The 22,752-nt window shown below is 39.3% G+C and overlaps 1 protein-coding gene across 4 annotated transcripts in view; it reads left to right on the top strand.

The window, feature by feature from the left end:
* Positions 1-4,631: 4,631 nt before the first annotated feature.
* Positions 4,632-22,752, top strand: part of TIPRL (TOR signaling pathway regulator) — a 37,958-nt gene continuing 19,837 nt past the window's right edge. Inside the window, exons 1-4 of one of the 4 annotated variants that reach the window (XM_072830492.1) lie at positions 4,632-4,672; positions 11,021-11,200; positions 11,883-11,982; positions 21,495-21,626. In XM_072830492.1, the coding sequence (XP_072686593.1) occupies positions 4,647-4,672; positions 11,021-11,200; positions 11,883-11,982; positions 21,495-21,626 (438 nt within the window). In that variant the 5' untranslated portion in view covers positions 4,632-4,646. The other 3 variants (XM_072830495.1, XM_072830493.1, XM_072830494.1) reach the window with 3 other exon arrangements.

The following is a 22,752-nucleotide window of genomic DNA, read 5'->3' on the forward strand; positions in this document are numbered from 1 at the left end:
AAGTATGCATGTTGAAACTGTCAGGGTAAACCGTTAAACAGAAACAGAATATATAACTTAAATCCTTGGCTTAGCTCATTGTGAGAAAACTAGCAAGTTTCTCAGGTGGCCTGTTATAAGTATCTCTGGCCTCTTCTAGCTAATGAACTAAAAGAGCACAAAATTAGCCACATTGATGGTCTTGCAGATGGCTGACTTTCAACATAGGTTTAATTTTCAGGCTTGCAGACCTCTCATGTGACTTTAGAACATTTAGACCAAGAGTGGGGACATTGAGTTGAGGCAGTAAGATTTGGGGAAACTAAGTACCCTGATCCTGCAATCCCCAGCCCCTTTCCTCTCTCTAAGATGGTCCTAATTTGCTTCAAGGCTCCAGGATGACCTCAGCTGAGGTAGACACCTTGCAAGAGGGTGCCATTTCTCTTTGTGCCCAACACTAACCACTTTTCATTGCTTAACCACATCCACTGTCAGTGCATCCAGAGGACAAGATGCAAAAATCACATCCAGAACTTGAAAATAGCAAACAAATTGCAGTATTTTGCTAATTTATATTGGCAAAATTCCAGAAAGCAAGCGTGGGATTTTTTAAAAAAGACTTTATTTATTTATTTGAGAGAGAGAGAGAGGCACACCCCCCACTGGATGCACAGGGCTCAATCCCAGGACCCTGGGATCATGACCTGAGCCAAAAGGCAGACACTTAATCAACTGAGCACCCAGGCGCCCCATGTGTGGGAATTTTTATTTCCACACTGAGGATGCTGGTCCAGTAAAGGAAGAATATAATTTTAGAGAGAGCCGAATGTGTTGATAAATGGATTCAATGTGCTGGTGTGAACAGCTGGGACTTGTTTGTTCAGTAGGCTCACTGAAACCTGATCTCAACCATGACCCTAGATGCCAGAAGTAGAAATATAGATTTTCTTTGGCTTAATGTAGAAGTAATGCAAAAACATAGGGAGATAAGAATGCTGGAATGGATTTCTCTCATGTAACCTGCTTATCCACCTCCTAATTATGTCCCCTGAGAGGACTGGAGTACATGTCCATTACCAAGAAATACACTGATGAAAGGGACACCACCATCCTTCAAAAGAGCTTCATTGGCTTATTTTTACAATGGAGGGATGGAGATGAGAGACCTTCCATTAGAATAGACTCCATGATTTCCATAGGACTGACTACAGTGATGTCCAAGATGGCAAAAGGCAAATAGGAGTATTTAATTGATCAGAGGCAATATGAGTATGATAACTACAATAGGCAGCAAGGGTGGAGTGATCACCAAAATGGATTGACCCACAGAGATCTTGGGCAAGGGTAACTGATGGTGAGTCTCTAGGCTAGAAATAGATGAACAGTACATTAAGGTTCTACTTGGTCTGTACTACCAGCACAACAAAACAAAACAAAAATGAAAGCAAAACTTGGATTGCATCAATCACCATGAAAGCCATAACCCCTCTCTAGTTCCCAGATATGAGTCAGTTCACAGATCCTGAGCCCCTTAAATGAAGGGAAAGCTGGGTAGCTTTGTAGATGGGTAATTTGGCCAAATTGTTTGCATTTTTTTTAAAAGTAGGCTCCATGCCCAGAGGGGAGTCCAACACAGGGCTTGAACTCAGAACCCCAAGATCAAGACCTGAGATGGAGGGTTGGATGCTTAACCAAGCCACCCAGACTCCCCTCTTTGCAGTTTTAAGATCAATCTTTCGGCAAGCTATCCTGTAGTGCAGAAAGGAATCACTCTGACACAGAAGAGACAGTTAAATTACAACTGATGCAGTATACAAATTTAAACAATATTGATTTTCTTTAATGACTGTGATCATTCTTTCAGATGCCCCTACATTGCACAGATTTTAGCATTCAGATATTAGCATTGTATAGAATTTCACATATGAGGGAACAAAGGGAGTCAGACTTCATTGCCACAGCTCTTCTCTCTTTTTATATGACCATGTCTTTTCTCTTGATGGTCCTTGTCTTTCTTTGTCATCACAGAACAGAACACACAGGTCTGTGACAGGTACTCTGATTATGATGTTGTGATCTCCAGGCCACTTATTGGATGTGTCTCCCCTTGTACTCAGTCAGTCACCTAGTCCTCTCCCATACCTATCCTCTTCTCTCTCACCCCCCTACTACTGCCTTCAGCTAGGCCAATAGTCCACAAAGTTATTTAATCATTTCCCATTAATATCTGTAAAAAAAAATGTATCCCAATATTTGTTTGAAAATAAAATGCATATGAATATTATAGAACTTGTGCACAATGGAACTAAAAAAACGAAAAAAATATAAATAGAAGTATTAATGTTTTCTTCCTTCCCTCCAATGCATCTTGCTGTATGATAACATGTATGTGTATCTCACTTTGAAGAAACAAGTTTAGGCCATCATACTCCCTCACCGAGGCAGTGACCTCTAATCATTCATTGGGAAAAGTCCCAAGTTCTTTTTTTTTTTTTCTTTTTCTTTCCTTCTTTTTTTTTTTCTTTTTTTTTCCAAGTTCTTTAGCATGGCATCATCAAGTTCCTTCTTGATGTGCCCCATGCCTACATTTCTCCATTCATCTACACGCTCCCAGTAATAGGCTCTTCTGATCACTCCATCTATACCAGTCTACTTTCTATACCCAAACACACACATACTCAATCACACACACACACACACACACACACACACACACACACACACACATAACCCTTTCCACCTAAGCTGCTTAATGTTCTGCACAGAATTTATCCCAGACTGAAATCACAAATTTTCTTTACTTTCTTATTACTTGTCTTCTCCATTGTAGTATGAGCCTTGAAATGAAAGGGATCTCGCCTGTTTTATTTCCTGCTGTGTCCTTATACCTAAAACAGATTCTGGCACCATAGTGGGCGCCCCCAAAAACCCGTGTAATGAGCAAATTTCTTTAATAACCAGTTGGTTGTTCTCAGAACTAAATCTTGGCAAACTAGCACAGTAGATGGTTTGATTGGGTGGCTCTTGAAAAATCAAGTCCCAGGTATTACTCCTTCCCCAAACCCAGCTTTATATGCAGATAGTTGTTGCATGATAGTACTTGAATGGCACAGACAATACCCAGTTTACGCCTAACTATTTCTCTTTCTAATGTGTGAGTGCATTAAATTATACCTTTAAAGATTTTTTTTATACCTTTAAAGATTTGTTTCTTTGTACCCTCAAAGAATTTTAGTCTTAAAGTCTCTAATAAGATGCTGAATTGGAGGCCATAGAAACAAGGGGCTTAATTGTTAGATTTTAAGTTTGGATACAAATATCCTTCTAATAGGAAGTCTTCACTGTAGCCTGCCTAGGAAAATTTGGGAAGGGGACAAATGTTTTGAAAGGGTAGGTGGGAAAGCACTGGCTGGGGTCTGGATAGTGTGGCCTGGTACTTTCCTATCAAGGTTAGTGCATAGAAAATGATATAATAAAATCATTTAGACTAAATTGTAAGTAACTGATTAAGCAAATCATGGCCCATTTCCCTACTTGAAGCCATTGAAATTTTAAATGAAACTGGATAGGTAACATACATTTTGAGAGGAAAGAGGTCCTGCCTTGTATCACTGAAACGATGTCTCAGAATTCCATTGTCAAAATCCATTACAAGAGAGGGTGAGAATGCTATTTTGTTATAAAACAAATGCTTGGCAAATCTCAGGTGCTCACATTTTGATATTCATTTGGATGAATGAGTGGACGCTGAAGTTTTCTTAAGTTAACATGTTGGCTCAGAGGAAGAAGTAAGTAACCCAGCTCCAGGGCTTAGGGAAAGCCTTTTGAAAATGTATCCGTGCAAGGCAAATCATTCCTTGGCTAGGGTGAGGCATGGGGGCTGGAGAATCTACATTTTCCGAAGATGCCACGTTGAGTTTGAAAAGGGATGCGTCTGAATAGGCTTAATAGGTTTAAGGGAGAGAACAGCAAGAATAAGGGCTTAGAAGTAGGGCTGAGTGCACGTGGGTAGAGCTGAGACAGAGGTTCTGGAAATGAGGCCAGAAAGACAAGATTCGGGAGATGTCCTAGCATGAAGCCATCTTGTTCTGAGGCAACTGAAGCCAAAGTCATTAGTTAAGACGTTTGCCCAAGGATGCCCAAAACAGCACTGCAAAAGTGGATTTAATGCCAATTTCTCCCGTGTTGCTTCCACTATACCAGGGACCTAGAATAGGAAAGCCTTGAACTGTCCGAAGTCTGAAATTTTTGATAAGGAGTCTTAGTCAACAATTGTTAGATGTCCACTTCTGAATCACGTAACATTTGGTGCTGGACCTCTCAATTCTAAGGGATTTCTGGGTTTTTGGCCTCAACAGAAAAACATACGGCATTTTCTCTGCACGCTGATTCGCCAACATGGACGTAATCACAGCACTTTGCGAGTTCTGTAAAGATCTTGTTGAATTCGCCTCCATCACGGCCGTTCTGTGAAAATACTCCCAGGTGACGTCATCCAAGCAGTCTGGCGGGAGGGGCGGTGCGTCATTGACCACACCCCCTGCCGCCGAAGCCCCACCCCTCAGTAGTTTCGCCCCCTTTTTTGTTTTCCGGTGCCTCGTGACGTAAGACGTAGGTCACGCAACATTAGCAACTGGCCCCGGAAGTAAAGCTCGAAGAGGCGGAGAATGCGGAAAGGAGGGCCGGCGTCCGGGTAGGACGGCAGGGGGCGGGGCGGCAGGGGCCGGGCATGGTAACGGCTCGGAAGCCGAGGGGGCTGGGCCTGGCGGAGGCGGAGAAACCCGTGTCTGCCTTCGCCGCCGCTGCCGCCGCTCGTCCAGCGTGTTCCGTGAGGTCAGCGCCGGCGCCGCCTCGGCCATGATGATCCACGGCTTCCAGAGCAGCCACCAGGACTTCTCCTTCGGGCCCTGGAAGCTGACGGCGGCGAAGACCCACATCATGAAGTCAGCGGATGTGGAGAAGTGAGGCTCCGGGGCTCCGGGACTCGGGGCGCGGGCCGGGAGCTGGGCCTGGGCGGGAGGCAGGGCGAGCCGCGCGCAGCCAACCCCCGGGGGCGGGGGCTCCGTCCCTGAGGATGGGACCCTCGCGCGACGCGGAGAGAATCCTGGCGCCACCCCTGTCTTCGGCGGGGGTCGCCTGGCGTGCGTTCGTGCAACTGTCAGTCCGCCCGGGTTTGAGCGGAGCGTGACTGTGCTGGTGGACTTCGCCCTCGCCGGACGTCCCTACCTGTCCCAGCCTGCGGCTCCTTTCCACCGTTTCTTTCCGGGCGGGGGCGGGGGCGGGGGTGGTGGTGGTGGCGGTGGTGGCGGGGGCGATACTTGTGCTTGGTTTTTAGAATGTCAGGTGCTGTGCCAGGACTTGAGATACGAAAGGTGGAAGAGCCTCTGCTTCCAGGAATGCAGCCTTATGGGAGAGCCAGGCCTTTGTAACACCGTGTGAATAACTGAATAACATCTTTATCAAGATGTACAGGCGGGATTATTTGAGACCGTTGGGAGGCACACGGGCTCCGGGAAATTCGGATGCCTGAGTGAATCTGGATAAAGTCGACGGGATGGGGTGGGGATGGGCGCACGTGTGAAGCCCCGAGGCCAGGCATGGTGCGAGCCGTGCGGCGTTTGTGACGCCTGAACTGAATTTGGACAGAGCTTGGGGGCGTCGGGGACACGTGTAAAGCCAGGAGCGCGAGCCTGGGTTTTTTTTTGAAGAACCGTTTGTTTCTGTGTGGTTGCAGCGTGGGGTTCCAGAGGGGGAGTAATGGGAAGTGGGAGGTAGGGCCCAGGGGAGTGGAGATGGAGGGAATTTGTAGGCCAGGCTAAGGAGTTAGTATTGTGTGTGACTACCACCGGTGTGATTTTATACAAAGGAGTGACATTGTCAGATGTATACTCTGAAAGATTTCTCTGCGGGTGATGTAGAGGATGGATTGGAGGGCTGCAGGACTGGGAAAGGAGACCCGTTAGAAGAGGAGGCAAAAGGGAGGTTTTAGAAGGTTAGGTACCTGGATTTGATGGTTGACAGCAAGAGGGAAGAAGGAGGAGGAGTCTATAGTGATGACAAGATTTCTTGCTTGAGCTATTGCACGGGAAGCTTTGTCATTGAACAAGGTGAGAAATAGGAGGAAGAACAGATTGGGGCAATGATTGAATAGAGGATGAGTTGAGATCGCCGAACTGTGTGAGTTGTGTGGGGGTCATAAAGTGACCGTGCGGCAAGCATTTATCTTGGACCTCAACATGACTGTCCATGGGTTTAGGTTTGGGTATCATCAGCTTGTATGGCACCTGGAGCCTTGGGAGCGGACTAAATCTTGTAGAAGTCATCCAGAAGAAAAGGAAAAAGTTACGGGATGGTAGCGTGGGGCACACTTGAGATTTAGGCAGAGGTAAGTGACCAGGGAGTCATGAAAGGATGTTTAGCAGTGTAAATTAGAGACTAATTATTTTACATATATAACTGGAATATTTTGTAGGATCACCAGATTTTTCCGGATATACTGGGGAAAATTCAGAGAATCACATCTCATATTATTTCATATACATTGTTCAGTAGTTACAATTTACTTAATTGGATGTTTTTTATGGAATATTTATTCCAGTATACTCAATCTAAATCCTATTAAATTTTTAAAGTGTTTAATATTTTCTTTTTTTAAAAGATTTTATTTGTTCATGAGAGACACACACACACACATAGAGAGAGAGAGGCAGAGAGACACAGGCAGAGGGAGAAGCAGGCTCCATGCAGGGAGCCCAACGTGGGACCAGATCCCAGGACTCCAGGATCACACCCTGAGCCAAAGGCAGGCGTTAAACTGCTGAGCCACCCAGGGATCCCCTAATATTTTTTTTTTAAAAATTTTGTTTTATTGTAGTAGGAACACTTAACATGAGATCCTCATTCTTAAATTTTTTTCCCCTTGGAAGTTTGTGCTTTTTTCTTGGAAATATGTGTGTATATATATTTACATCTATATCTTTATCCATTCATCTTTCGATGGATACCCAGGTTGCTTTCATATCTCAGCTATTGTAGATAATGCTGCAGTGGACATAGAGTGCATGTATTTTTTTTTTCAAATCAGCGTTTTTATTTAGTTCAAATAAATACCCAGAAGTGGAATTGCTGAATTATATGGTAGTTTTGTTTTTAATTTTTTGAGGAACCTCTAGGGTTCTTCAAATCGCTGTACCATTTTGCATTCCCACCAACAGGGTGGGAGGGTTCCCTTTTCTCCACATCCTCACCAACACTTGTTATTTCTCGTCTTTTTAATAATAGCCATTCTCACAGGTGTGAGGTGATATCTCATTGTGGTTTTGATTTGCATTTCCTTGATAATTAGTAATGTTCAACATCTTTTCGTGTGTCTCTGTGTCTTTGGAGAAATGTCTTTTCAGCTGCTCTGCCCATTTCTAGATTGTTTTTGTGTGTGTGTGTGTATTGAGTTGTGTGAGTTCTTTATATATTTTGGATATTAATCCCTTATTGAGTATATCACTTGCAAATATCTGCTGTTCAGTAGATTGTCTTTTCATTTTATTGATGATTTCCTTTGCTCTGCAAAAGCTTTTTAGTTTTACGTACTCCCATTTATTTATTCTTGTTTTTGTTGCTCTTGCTTGAGGAGACATATCCACAAAATATTGCTAAGACTGATATGAAGGAGCTTATTGCCTAATGCTTTCTTCTAGAAGTTTTATAGTTTCTGGTCTTACATTTATTTTTTTTAAAAGATTAAAAAATTTTTTTATTCATGAGAGACAGAGAGAGAGAGGCAGAGACATAAGCAGAGGGAGAAGCAGGCGCCCCATGCCCCACAAGGAGCCCGAAGTGGAACTTGATCCTGGACCCTGGGATCATGCCCGGGGCCGAAGGCAGACGCTCAACCGCTGAGCCACCCAGGCGTCCCTGGTCTTACATTTAGGTCTTTAATCTATTTTGAATTTATTTTTGTGTATAGTGTAAGGAAGTAGTTCAGTTTCCTTCTTTTGCATGTGATTTTCCAGTTTTCCCAGCATCATTTATTGAAGAGACTGTTTTTTCCTCATTGTATGTTCTTGCCTCCTTTGTCAAAGATTAATTGACCATATAAGTGTGGGTTTAAAGATTTATTTATCTGAGAGAGAGAGATCATGTGAGTGGACATGCAAACAGGGAGGAGGAGGAGCAGACGGAGTGGAGGAGGAGCAGACGGAGTCAAGCAGACTCCCCCCTATTGCCGAGTCTTATGTGGGGGTCAGTCTCACAACCCTGAGATCATGACCTGAGCTGAAATCAAGAGTCAGAAGCTTAACCACCTGGGCCACCCGGGAATTCCATAAGTGGGTTTATTTCTGGACTCTCTAGTCTGTTTCATTGATCAATGTGTATGTTTTTGTGCCAGCACCACACTGTTTTGGCTATTATAGCTTTGTAGTATAGATTGAAATTAGGAAGCATGTTACCTCTAGCTACTTTCTCAAGATTGCCTTGCTATTCAGGGTCTTTTGTGGTTCTCCTCTTAACAAATTTTTAAGTGTATAATACATCATTATTAATTATGGTATAGTGTTGTACAGCAGATCTCTAGAGCTTATTCATCTTACTTGACTAAAGATTTATGTCTATTGATTAGTAACTTATTCCCACCGCCAGCCTCTAGCAATCACCATTCCACTGTTTGATTCTACAAATTTGACTATTATTATTTTTAAAAAGGCTTTACTTATTTATTTATATATTTATTTATTTTATATATAGAGAGAGCATGTGCGAGCAGGGGAAGGGGCAGAGGCAGAGAAGGAGAGAGAATCTCAAGCAGACTATGCGCTGAAGCGCAGAGCCCAGCTTGGGGCTCAGTCTCTCAACTCTGAGATTATGACCTTAGCCAAAATCAAGAATTTGGCATTTAACCAATTTAGCCACCCAGACACCTCAAAATTTGACTATTTTAGGTACCTCATATACATAGAATCATGTAGTATTTGTCTTTCTGTGACTGGCTTATTTTACTTAGCATAATGTCCTCAAAGTTCATCCATGTTGCATATTGCAGGATTTCTTTCCTTTTTAAAGATTGCCTTGTATTCCATTGTATGTATAAATCATGTTTTCTTTATCTCTATATCTGTGGATGGACACTTAGGTTGTTTCCAGATCTTGGCTATTGTGAGTAGTGTTGTAGTGGACATAGGAAGGTTAATTTCTCTAGCACTTAGTATTTTCTAGCTCCTAATAACTAAGAATAAATTTTATTCACATTTATGATGAAAAATTAACATTATTAGATATCATACTAAAGATGTAACTTAAAATGTTAGATCACTGATATATATACATCCAGTTTTTTCTTACTATTGTATCATAATCATTTTTTCTACTTTATTATATTTTCTCTTTAAACATTTCTGATGATCCTATAATATTGCATCATATGGATATACTGTAGTTTATATAACCATTTATTTATTTATAAATGGACATCCAAGTACTTCTTTTTACTATTATAAATAAGATGGTTATGAGTATTAAAGTGTATAGCTTTTTTCTACACTGGGGATTCTCTCTCTTTTTTTTTTTTTTTAATTTTTATTTATTTATGATAGTCACAGAGAGAGAGAGAGGCAGAGACACAGGCAGAGGGAGAAGCAGGCTCCATGCACCGGGAGCCTGACGTGGGATTCGATCCCGGGTCTCCAGGATCGCGCCCTGGGCCAAAGGCAGGCGCCAAACCGCTGCGCCACCCAGGGATCCCTTTTTTTTTTTTTTTTTTAAGATTTTATTCATTTATTCATGAGGGACAGCGAGAGAGGCAGAGACATAGGAAGAGGGAGAAACAGGCTCGCTGCAGAGCCTGATGTGGTCTTGATCCCAGAACTCCGGGGTCATGCCCTGAGCCAGAGGCCAATGCTCAACTGCTGAGCCATCCAGGTGTCCCGGGGATTATTTCCTTATTACAGATTTCCCAAAACGGATATTTTGAGTCAATATGAATTTAAGTTCTTGGTACTTATTGCTCAATTGGTGCCCCAGTGGACAGAATGTACATTGACACAGTCCTTCCAGAAATCCATGTAAGCAAGTGCTGGTTTCCCTCATTAGTACTGGCGCTTTTGCCGTCATCACCACCTTTTAAAACTTGTGACAAGTTGAAAATTATATTAGAAAAGTTGTTTTCTTACAGGAAACAGGCTAATATAATTGTTGTGGAAGAACAAAAAGTCTATCAGAAACATGAAGCTTATGGAACCATAATACTGTGGTACCTTAAGTCATCTCCTAGGCAGTCGTAGTAGAATTAGAACCTGTATTTATTCTTGATAAATAATAGAAGTGGTGGTGGGCCTTCTGTGATCCAGGGGTGAAACAGATGTTTCTAATAAGAATCAGTATTTTTTCTTTTGTTTAATTTGTTCATGCAGGATTTTTTTGCTTATTTGTTTTTAATATATATGCAAGATTTAATTGGTATATATGATTAGAAATAGATCTAAAACAATTGGAAAAAGGGTAATTATGGTCTTAGGATATGTATAGATCCTTTGTTGGCTTTATGTAAGAATATATCTTTCAATATGATGTTATTTTACCTTACCTAACAATAATAGCTGTGTAGCTATTCAAAAATCCAGAAGTCTTAAAAAAGAAAATGGAAAAGAAAGGCTTCTGATCTGCTAGAGTATCTGTCATAGAGCACTTGCACTGAAGTCTTGTGCTTTCTTTTGGTCCCTTAGAACTTCACTCAGAGCACATTCATTTTTATTTATTTATTTATTTTTTAAATATTTTTGAGAGAGGGTAGTTGTTTTTTTTTTTTTTTAAGATTGATTTATTTATTTATGATAGAGAGAGAGAGAGAGAGGCAGAGACACAGGAGGAGGGAGAAGCAGGCTCCATGCCGGGAGCCCGATGTGGGACTCGATCCCGGGACTCCAGGATCGCGTCCTGGGCCAAAGGCAGGCGCTAAACCGCACTCAGAGCACATTTAAACTTTTGCCTCTGTTGCACACTTTGTGATTATAACATATGGAACTATCACCTGACTTTTGGTTATGCGTAGGTTAGCTGATGAATTACATATGCCATCTCTCCCTGAAATGATGTTTGGAGACAACGTTTTAAGAATCCAGCATGGCTCTGGCTTTGGGATTGAGTTCAATGCTACAGATGCATTAAGATGTGTAAACAACTATCAAGGAATGCTTAAAGTAGCCTGTGCTGAAGAGTGGCAGGAAAGCAGGTGAGAATCCGGGCAGTTACGGGTTAAATGAAAAAGAAAAGTGGAAAGACATCTTCAGTCATGTTTTGTGTATTTTATTAGAGTGAAAGGCAAGTGTTATTATTAAACTTGGTAGTTCAATCATTCTAGGATTCATTTTTCTCTTCCATAAAATGGAGATTAGTTACTCCACCTATTGAATACTTGTTGAGTTAATTGAATTACAGTTGAGCTGAGCTATGTAAGGTTTACATTTTTTGAGCTTTCAGTGTTCTTTAGTGAAGAGGGGGTACGCTGTGTACTTTAATGTTCCTGTTTTTGAGAAAAATGTTTACTTGTGATTTGCATTGTAAATGTGAGGAACTTTGAAATAGAGAAAAATGTATTTTCTTTGATAATCAAATTAGCAATTATTATCTATTATGTACTAGGTACCTTGGAGGAATCAACTTTTAAACCATGCCCTTAGGCAGTATACAGACTAATGGGAGAGACTTTATCAGCTATGACAAGTTTAACAACAAATATGCAGGAAAAAAAATATGCAGGAAAAACAAGAAAGATCTTGTATTAGTGAATTTTGGCAAATATATATATTAGGATATTTATATTATTCGTAGAGTGTAATTTGGTGTGTTATATGAATACAGATGGTCTATATTCTGCATCACTGATTATAATCCTTCTCATTTTGATATTTGAGGACGGAGGGTGAACACTCCAAGGAAGTTATTAAACCATACGATTGGACCTATACAACAGATTATAAGGGGACATTACTTGGAGAATCACTTAAGTTAAAGGTAAATCTTATTTTTTGCTTTTATGATAAAGTCAATAATTGTCTTGGGCAGTCTCAGCATTAGAACTTTTTAATGGTTATTTTTGCTGCTACTTTCATCCCACTTTCTATTGAGGAAAGCTTTAGAACCTAATGTGAAGGGATTTTGCTTTTTGATTATAAGCAAAAGATAAGAAGGCCATAGTGGAATAGTTTTTATTCTCAAAGTATGTTTAGTAGCAATAGCAAACTGCCTTGATGTTACCATTATTTTTCAAGAAGCATTAAAATATGTATCTGCCCTTGGTATAATGAATTAGGCAACTTAGAACCTGCTGGTTAGCAGCTTACAATTGTACAGATGAACAGGAAGGTGGGCAGATAGGACTTCTGGTCAGACAGCTTGGGTCTTTGTCCTGCTTGCACTGTCTGGGGCCTGGTATGACTCTAGGAAGCTACTTACTCTGAGTCTCAACTTTCTTAGTAAATTGGGTAAACAGAAACAATGACCTCCCAATAGAGTTTTGATATGAGCTAATTTGTGGGAAAGCTCTCGATAAATTCTAAAGCTCTACATTAATCATGCATCTGTGTAAACTGTGCTTAAGAAGAGATTGACTTTATGGTGAATGACGCTGGGAAAGTGGAATTGGTATGTCTCATATTAGGAACTTTTGAAATCCTACAGTTTGACTGAAATGAAGAAAATTTGGCTTAGGTTGCATTCTCTAATGATCACATTCAATTACAGAGAACAAAATCATTTTAGTGTAAATAAAGTAATTATTAGAGACCCTATATCATATGTTGGCTCTTAGACAGAAATGTTAAGGAGATAGAGCTATGTATGGGCTCCTTGTCTCTGCAGAGATCTTTAGAGTCTTGGAAAGACAGAAGTTCATGGAAGGAACTCTGTTCTCTTTAGTTTCTGCCTCTCATGTAATCCAGGGTTTAACTTTTTCTCTGCTGCTTCCAAGACAATATACATTTTTAGAGAGAACATGTATGCATTTATTCATTCATTCACTCATTCTTGAGCTCTTCCTCTGAGCTATGCACTAATTCTAGGAGCTGTGGATACAGCAAAGAACAGAAATCCCTCCTTTATGGTCTAATGGGGAGCAAGGTTCTTTCAGTCCCTAATACTTCCCAGAGTAATGTTCTTTCTTCTGATTGAGAAACTTTGTAAAGAACATAGTCCATTTGATCTTTCATTGCCAGGCATAAGGAAATGGGAACTTGTTTTATTCCTTTGTAGGAGTGATGACTTACAAAAGGCCTCCTGTGGGTTATGAAGTAGCATTAGCTGTGTTGGAGGAGCAAGAAGCACAGCAGTAGAAACAGGGAGGATGAGAGTTGGAGGTGAAAAGCACGTGTGTTCAGTACTCTTACTGACACGTTCACCTGAGATGTAATTTGTTTTGAGGTATTGTTGACAAATGTCAGTGTGAACACCCCCTCACTGGTAGTAATGAGCTCAGGCTTTGGCAGGCCTGGGTTCAAATCCCAGAACCATTACTTAACTTGGAAAAGCAGTTTATTTATTTTTTATTTTATTATTATTTTTTAAAGATTTTATTTATTTATTTATGAGAGACAGAGATTGAGAGAGAGGCAGAGACACAGGCAGAGGGAGAAGCAGGCTCCACCCAGGGAGCCCGACGGGAGTGAGACTCGATCCCAGGTCTCCAGGATCAGGCCCTGGGCTGAAGGTGGCGCTAAACCGCCGAGCCTCCGGGGCTGCCCAGAAAAGCAGTTTAATCTTGCTAAACATTATTTATCACTTTGGTAAACTGGATAATAACAGTTGTAAGGAAATGATTATGTAAAGTGTTTAGCACAGTGTCTGTTACATAGCAAGAGTCCATAAATGGTAGCTGCTATTATTATTATGATAATATTATATCTCAAATGTCAAGGGAACTAAGTTAATATTGAAATACCAAGACCAAAATATTAGACTAGATATATGCCAAGATACTATCAAAAGATATATATTAGGTATTATTGAAATACCAAGACTAGATATATTGTTTATTTTTATTTTTATTTTTTTAAAGATTATTTATCTATTTATTCATGAGAGACACAGAGAGAGAGAGCGAGGCAGAGACATAGGCAGAGGGAGAAGCAGGCTCCATGGAAGGAGCCCGATGCGGGACTCGATCCTGGGTCCCCAGGATCATGCCCTGGGCTGAAGGTGGAACTAACCGCTGAGCCACCCGGGCTGCCCCTAGATATATTGTTTAAATATTTATATTTGCTTTATGATCTAAACAAGTTGATGGTTATGTTCGTTTATTGCCCTAAAAAATCAAGTAACTGTTTTCTAGGCAAAACTGTTAGAACTTTGTTGCTTAATCCTCAAAATAACCTTATATCATAGGCATTCTTATCCTCATTTTGCGGATGAAGAAATGGGTTCAAGATCTTAAAGTATGTATCTCTTAACAATATAATACCAATGTGGTAGCTTATTGTTAAGCATGTTTGTTGTATGGGGAAGATCATCCTATAGGAACATTTTCTGCTTTTGACTTTCTCGATATGTAAGGATTTTTTAACCTATATCATTACTTGGGATTTTAAATTATTTAATTCTTCACCTTTTCTGAAAACAAAAGTCCTGTTATGTATAGAAAATATATGCCCATGGAAGAGAATATATTTTATATGAATAATAAGAATGTCACAGAATGAGACATTAGAATGAAGCCTTTCCTTTTGGCCTTAAATTCTTGCCTTTTAATTGCTGGAGGCTGCTGGTGTGTGTGTGTGTGTGTGTGTGTGTGTGTGTAGCATTTCTCACCCTTCTTGGGTTGTTTTGCCGATTACTCTGTGAGTTGTAGCATAGTGTAAGAGAAGAAAGTCAGTCATAGACTTTTGTACTGCCTAGATTCAAATCCAGCCTTGCTATTTATTAGCTGGGCCACCCTCGGAACATCTCTGAGATTATGGTGTAAGAATGTTATGAGGTCAGATGCTTGATATGTACCTGACAATATGTGGTCGTTTTCTTCATTCCAGTTAAAAAATAAATTTACTTTCCAGGAGACTAGAAGTGGAAGACTGCCTCTTCTAGTTGTATTGCCTTTTAGGAATAGAATGTGTATGATGTCCATGCATTTAAAAAAGCATTTTTAGGGATGCTAAAAAAATGCTTTTTTAGGGATCCCTGGGTGGCTCAGCGGTTTAGTGCCTGCCTTCAGCCCAGGGTGTGATCCTGGAGTCCCGGGATCGAGTCCCATGTCAGGCTTCTGCATGGAGCCTGCTTCTCCCTCGGCCTGTGTCTCTGCCTCTCGCTCTCTCTTTCTCTATGTCTCTCATGAATAAATAAATAAAAATTAAAAAAAATAAAAATAAAAAAGCATTTTAAAAAAAGATTTATTTGAAAGAGAGCGAGAAAAAGAGATAGCTGGAGCCGGAGGAGGGGCAGAGGGAAAGGGGAAGAGAGAATCTTCAAGTTGACTCCCCACTGAGCCTGGAACTAGACAGGCTCGATTCCAGGCCCCTGAGATCATAACCTGAGCTGAAACCAAGAGTCAGATGCTTAGCTAACTGAGCCACCCAGGTGCCCCTAAAAAAGCATTTTTTTTAAAAGCATGTTGGAACATTTGCAAATTCATTCAGTGTAAATTAATATTTTGAACTATTTTCCTCTTTCCTTTTTTTTACTGTAATAAAAAACATATTACAAAATTTGCCATCTTAATTTCTATGTATATTAACTTAGTGTTAAGTGTAATCATATTGTTGTGCAACAATTTCCAGAACTTTTTCATGGTGAAAAACAAACTCAGTATCTGTTAAACAATAACTCCCCACTTCCTCCTCCCCCAGCCCCTGGCAACCACCATTCTATTTTCTGTTTCTATGAATTTGACTACTCTAGATACTTCAGATAAGTGGAATCATACAATATTTGTCTTTTGTGACTGGCTTATTTCACTTAGCATAGTGTCCTTAAGGTTCATCAATATAACACGTGTCAGACTTTCCATCATATTTAAGGGTGAATAATATTTCTGTATACTTGTATACCATATTTTATTTATCCACTTATTCATCAATGAGCATTTGGGTTGCTTGTCCTTGGCTATAATAGTGCTATGGACATAGGTGTGCAAAAATCTCTTTGAGATCTGGCTTTTAGTTTTTTGGTTATATACCCAGAAGTGGAATTGCGGGATCACATGACAATTCTTTTTTAATCTTTTGAAGAACCTTCATACTGTTTTCTACAGTGACTGAACCATTTTATATTTCCATCAACAATGTATGAGGAATTTTGATTCGTACTTCTCTAATGATTAGTGATGTTGAGCATCTTTTATATGCTTATTGGCCATTTATATATGATCTTTAATATCTTCAGCTTTTCAAAGTACATTTTTAAGGGGGACTGTATAGACTTAAACATTGGAAATGAATGGACTTTATTAGTCTAAGGCAAAAGGAGCGATAGAAGTATCATATCCTAGTTGATAAAGTTTTTTTCCACAGGGGTATGGGTTAACAATTCTTTTTTTTTTTTTTTAAGATTTTATTTATTTATTCATGAGAGACACACAAAGAGAGGCAGAGACATAGGCCGAGGGAGAAGCAGGCTCCCTGCGGTGAGCCTGATGTGGGACTCGATCCCAGGACCCCAGAATCACAACCTGAGCCAAAGGCAGACTCTCAGCCACTGAGCCACCCAGGTGTCCCTGGGTTAACAATTCTGATATTATTTCATTTTGCAAGATGAAAAAGTTCTGGAGATCTGTTTGACATCAATGTGAGTATAGTCAACATTACTGAATTATAAACTTAAAAATGGTTAAGATGGTAGATCTCATGTTACATAGTTTGGCTGCAATTAAAAAAAAAGTTAAACATACAGATACCGTATAACATGCAATTCTGCTCCCTTGGTTTACATTCAAGAGAATTGAAAACATATCCATGCAAGAACTTGTACCCCACTGTTCATGGCAGCATTATTCATAATAGCTAAAATGTGGAAAACACCCAAATAATCATCAGTGGATAAGTAGAACTGGTGTATCTAGACAGTGGAATATTATTTAGTCTTGAAAAATGAGTGAAATGCAATACGTGCTGCAACATGGATGAAACTTGAAACATGCTAAGTGAAAGAAGTCAGACACAAAACACACATGTGTGATTCTAGAATGATTTACAGAGAAGGCAAATTTGTAGAAACAGAAATTAGAGTAGTGGTTTCCAGGAGCTAGGGAAAGGAGGGAATGAAGAGTTACTGCTAATTAAGGTATGGGAGTTTCTCTTTGGGATAATGCAGTGTTCTGGAGTTAGATAGTGGTGAGGAATGTACAATCTTGTGAAAATACTAAAAACCACCGAATTGTACACTTTCAAAATGTGAACCTTGTATAGTATTGAAGTTATATCTTAATTTTTTTAAAAAAAGAAAAAAAATCACTGTATAACAGCAACTTCACTATATGTTCCTAATGGTATGTACTATAGAAACAAAAAGAAAATATTTTTTCTTATATGTATTACATATATATAAAGATAAATATATATCTTTACACACACAAACCACTTGATTTTTTTTTTAAGATTTTATTCATTTATTCATGAGAGAGAGAGAGAAGCATCAACACAGGCAGAGGGAGAGGTAGGCTTCTTGCAGGGAGCTGACATGGGACTTGATCCCGGGACTCCAGGATCAGGCCCTGGGCTAAAGGCGGCACTAGACCGCTGAGCCACCCGGGCTTCCCAAACCACTTAATTTTTAAAGAGGAAATTTTTAAGAAGGAAATTTAACATAGGGTTCTTAGCATTTACCATTGATTAACTTTGTACAATAAACTAAAAATATTTTTATAAGTTGAGTAATTTCCTTATCATAAGCCTTCATCTGATGTGAGGGAGGTCCTATTTGAAAGAGGTGAGTAGGACTCACTTTTCTTGTAAGGTATCAAGAATGTTTGTAGTATCCCATATCTTTTTTAAGCCAATAACTCAGAAAACACGAAGGTACAGTTTAATGAATTGTGAAATGTAGCCACCCAGGAAAAGAAATAAAATGCTGCAAGCACCCTCCAGCAGGACCCTTCCTGATCACAATTCTTTTTAAAAAATATGTTCTAGTATGATTTGAATTTTTTTACTTTAGCCTTTATTTCCTTGGAACTAGTGTGCATTGTTGTTTTACAGCTTTGGCCTCATTTTCAGTATCTGGAGTCCCTAAGGTCTTTTATTGTCTTGTTATTTCTGTTAGTTCTGGTTTATGGTGTCTAAGCTCCTAATACATCTCCTTATTTTTGTTTAAATCCCAAGATGATTTTTTTTTTCCTCAGAAGAGATTTTTGTCATTTCTAACAGTCACCTGAGGAGGATATATATTTTTTAAATATTTTATTTATTTATTCATGAGAGACACAGAGAGGCAGAGGCACAGGCAGAGGGAGAAGCAGGCTTCCTGTGAGGAGCCCAATGCAGGACTCGATCCCAGGACCCCGGGATCACAACCTGAGCTGAAGTCAGACATTCAGCCACTGACCCACCCAGGCGTCCCCATCTGAGGGTATTCATGTCAAGGACATAGTTCTACAAACATTCTGTAAAGATAGTAAATGTTGTAGATTTTGAGGTTTATAGAGTTTATGATACAGCTGCTCAGCTGTGCTACTGTAGTTGAAAGCAGCCATAGACAATAAGTAAATTAATAGACAGGGCTTTGTTTTGTAAACTTTTACTTAGGAACATGGAAATTTAAATTTCAGATAGTGAAATATATATGAATTCATATATATATTCATAAAATGAATTTGAATTTCATGTGTCATGAAATATTATTTTTAAAAAATTTAGCTGCTTTTTCCAGTTATTTAAGAACAGTAAAAATGATTCTTAGCTCACAATTCATGCAAAAATAGGTGATGGACCACATTTGGCCACATTTGGCCCAAGGTTTGGGACCAGTATTTGAGTTTACTGGGCTGGTAATATAGGAAGTTGTGAAACCAGTGTTGCATTAGAAGGTATCATCCCAAGATTGGGAGGGGCGCAGGGAATTCTCCCCGGTCCTTCCATTGAGCAGCAATGGAGCCAAAAACCTAGCAGAGCTGAGCTTCTCCCCTAGATCAGCCATTCCAGATACCTCCAGGCCCAAACCAACCAACTCCAGGCTCACTTGCACTTTTTCTGGGCTCCAGTCCTCTTTCAGAGCTCAGTCTAGTAATTCTTCGGCATCTTGACCATTTGATGTTTTTAAAAAGTTACTGTTTTTCATCCAGGTTTTAAGTTGTCTTCAGCAAGAGGATTTGTCTGGGTTTTTTATTCTGACATTGTTAGAAGCCAGAAGAGTTTGATCTGTTTTAAATGTAGCTGTTAGTTTTGGGGTTTTCCCTCTTTTCAGATTCCTGAGTTTAGGGAGGACATAAATAGAATTGAAGAAGAGAAAAGAGAAAAAGAAAATATGTTTTAAATGTATTTGTTCTTACAAATGAAGAAGATAGTGTGAATTAAATATAATGAGTATCCCTAACCCATGTTTTATCTAATTGTTTTCTTTCTCTTTCAAATATTTTATAAGAATGTTTTCTATTTTATTTTTACACTTTATATTTTATAAGAATATTTCAAAAGTAAATGGCAAAAGCTATAGATTCATTTTCACTGGTCACTTATGAAGGTATATATGAAATACTAGTGAAATATTAGCCTTTTACTAATGAGAAAATTGATAGAATGATTGGTTGATTTTTTGGAAGTCAGGTGTTTTTATAAGGAGGATCTTACAAATGTGTTCCTTTGTAAAGCTAAATAAAAAGTAAGGAATTAAGGGGATCCCTGGGTGGCTTAGCGGTTTAGCGCCTGCCTTCAGCCCAGGGCGTGATGCTGGAGACCCAGGATCGAGTCCCACATCGGGCTCCCTGCGTGGAGCCTGCTTCTTCCTCTGCCTGTGTCTCTGCCTCTCTCTCTCTATCTCTCATGAATAAATAAATAAAGTCTTAAAAAAAAAAAGTAAAGAATTAAGAAGTTGTGTTTATTTAATATTGACTAAAGTTTTATGCTCTTGGGCAGTCCTAGAAGCACCAGCTTTTGTCTTAAATAGAATACAAACATACAGGTGACCAAGACGTTGGTTGTATGCTGCCCTATTGCCGCTCCTCATCTCCCTTCCCACTCCCAGTTTTCTCCTTTGTATGTAGTCTCAGGTCTGCTCCAGATACATTTTGGAATAAAATTACAGAGAGCTTTAGCTCTCTGTGAGTGAGTGAACATGGAAGAATTATGGACATTTTTTCACCTCTTGGAACTCCTATACACACTGCTACTTTCTTTTTATCATAATCTTTCCCCTCTACATCATATAATACTCCTTTAGACTATTCCTTTTTTTTTTTAATTTTTTTTTAAATTTTTATTTATTTATGATAGTCACAGAGAGAGAGAGAGAGAGGCAGAGACACAGGCAGAGGGAGAAGCAGGCTCCACGCACCAGGAGCCTGATGTGGGATTCGATCCCGGGTCTCCAGGATCGCGCCCTGGGCCAAAGGCAGGCGCTAAACCACTGCGCCACCCAGGGATCCCTCCTTTAGACTATTCCCCAGTCCATATAGTCTCTTGAACATCCTTTATCATGTTCTTCTAATTCTCATTCAGTTTTCTCAAACTATTCTCCATTTGGTAATGCTATCCATGAGTCAAACAAACTATTTCCTCATGGCGACTATGTAAAGTAAAATAATAGCTACTGTTTATTGAACACCTGTGGCTTGACAAGCATTGTTTTGCTTATTTATGATACAACTATGCCAAAGAATAGAAAAGCTGAACATTTTTTAGTGAAATTGGGTGGAGTAAGGAATGATCTCAGATCATACTCTACAGCTGTTAGGAGACACCTGGACTTAGTGAGCTGTGTATATGACCTGTCTTATTAACATTGTTGATCCTCTTGTTAAGTTCTGAATATGTGTGCCTGTGAGCCCCAAAATAATATAGTGGAAAAAATGACCAGCATCGTCTAAAGCCCTTTGGAATGCTAGGAGTTTTTCCCTCAGAATTTCTCTGAAAGTTCTTATTTAACTCATTATTTAAAGTACTATTTGTAAGTTCAGGGGAGCGAGGCTGGGAATCTAAAATATGTAACAAGATTCAAATGGGAATTTTTAAAGTTCCAGACCAGTGTTTTAAAAGTGGACTTTCACAGCACAAAACTGCTTTGGATGTCTATGACAGTAGTAGTTCATCACACTAATTTTCAGATGATTAATTTTCTCATAATCACAACAGAACACTTGATTTTAATTTGACTCATATGAAAGATGATGAATTTTGACTCTATGTTTTGTGAAGCTATAGTTCCAGCCATCTCTAGTATCTTTTTTTTTTTCAGAAACAAGGAATGAATATAGCTCCTCTTTTGTGTCTACTGATGATAGCCAAACGTAGAACTGTGTGTCTGTCTATGCAGAAAAGGCTGGTAGGAAAGCTTTTCTTCTGTGTCTAGCTTTATAAATGTTTATGTGTTCCTTCTTAAATTTTTTCTTTCAGGTCGTACCTACAACAGATCATATAGATACAGAGAAATTGAAAGCCAGAGAACAGATTAAATTTTTTGAAGAAGTTCTCCTGTTTGAGGATGAACTTCATGATCATGGAGTTTCAAGTCTGAGTGTTAAAATTGTGAGTACTATGATTTTTGCTTCAAATTAACTACTTTCTTCCATTCTTACCATTGGTCAGAAATATAAGCCTCACTTAGAATCACACTGTCTTAATATGGTATCATGTGAAGTATCACTTGTGTCTAGAGTACATCTTCATATCCACTACAAAGTTCACAAAATCTTGATATACTCCTAAGACTTTAGTTTAGCAGAATACTTTCTTTTAAGAGGTGTCTGGCTACTTTGTAGTTTGCTTACTATTTAACTTGAATGAAAATTATGACTTAATTTTCACTGTTGAATGAAATATTATATTGAAAGGATCTGCAGACAGCACCATGGATGTTAGAATTTCAGTGTACCAGAAATAGCACTTCCATCTTCAGCACAAAGGCGGAAACCAGAAACGACATTTGTAAATTCCCTTCTCCCTTTGTATTCTTTTCTATCTGGAGGACACACCACTTCCATTTACAATGTTATTGGTGGAACATGTTTAAAAAGAATAACAGGGGCACCTGGGTGGCTCATTGAGTTAAGCATCTGCCTTTGGCTCAGGTTATGATCCTGGGGTCCTGGGATTGAGCCCCATGTCGACCTGCTGGCTCAATGGGGAGTCTGCTTCTCCCTCTCCCCCCCTGCTCTCTCTCTCTTTCTCTCTCACTATCTTTCTCTCTTTCAAGTAAAATAAAAAATTTTTAAATCTTTTTAAAAATTAATTAAAATAATTAATTAAAAAAAAGTAATACATAGGTCATTAGAAGTTACTTCTATGTGTTTACAAGTAGGTCATAATTGGGGTTCTAACACTACAGAAAAACTTCAACTGAGACTTTGTATTACATGCCTTATCCCTCAAGACAAGCTAAAATGTCATGTCCTCTGTAAGGCACACAGCAGCTCTCCTAGGCAGAATTAAGTCTTCCTCTGCCAGACCCCTATAAATGCTTTTTTAAAACCCCTCGATTATAGCACTTACCATAAGGTCTGTCAAAGACAGGGCTCCAGCATCAGCAATTGTTCTTGGAGCATAATGATTGTAGATGTTGTGATTGAAATGATAAGGTATGAAAACAATAAATCAAAATAGCAATATAGTTTTAAAGTCAAGTTTTTCTATACAATCACAATTTTAGAATTAT

Source organism: Canis lupus, chromosome 6, assembly GCF_048164855.1.
Source record: "Canis lupus baileyi chromosome 6, mCanLup2.hap1, whole genome shotgun sequence".
Lineage (NCBI taxonomy): Eukaryota > Metazoa > Chordata > Mammalia > Carnivora > Canidae > Canis > Canis lupus.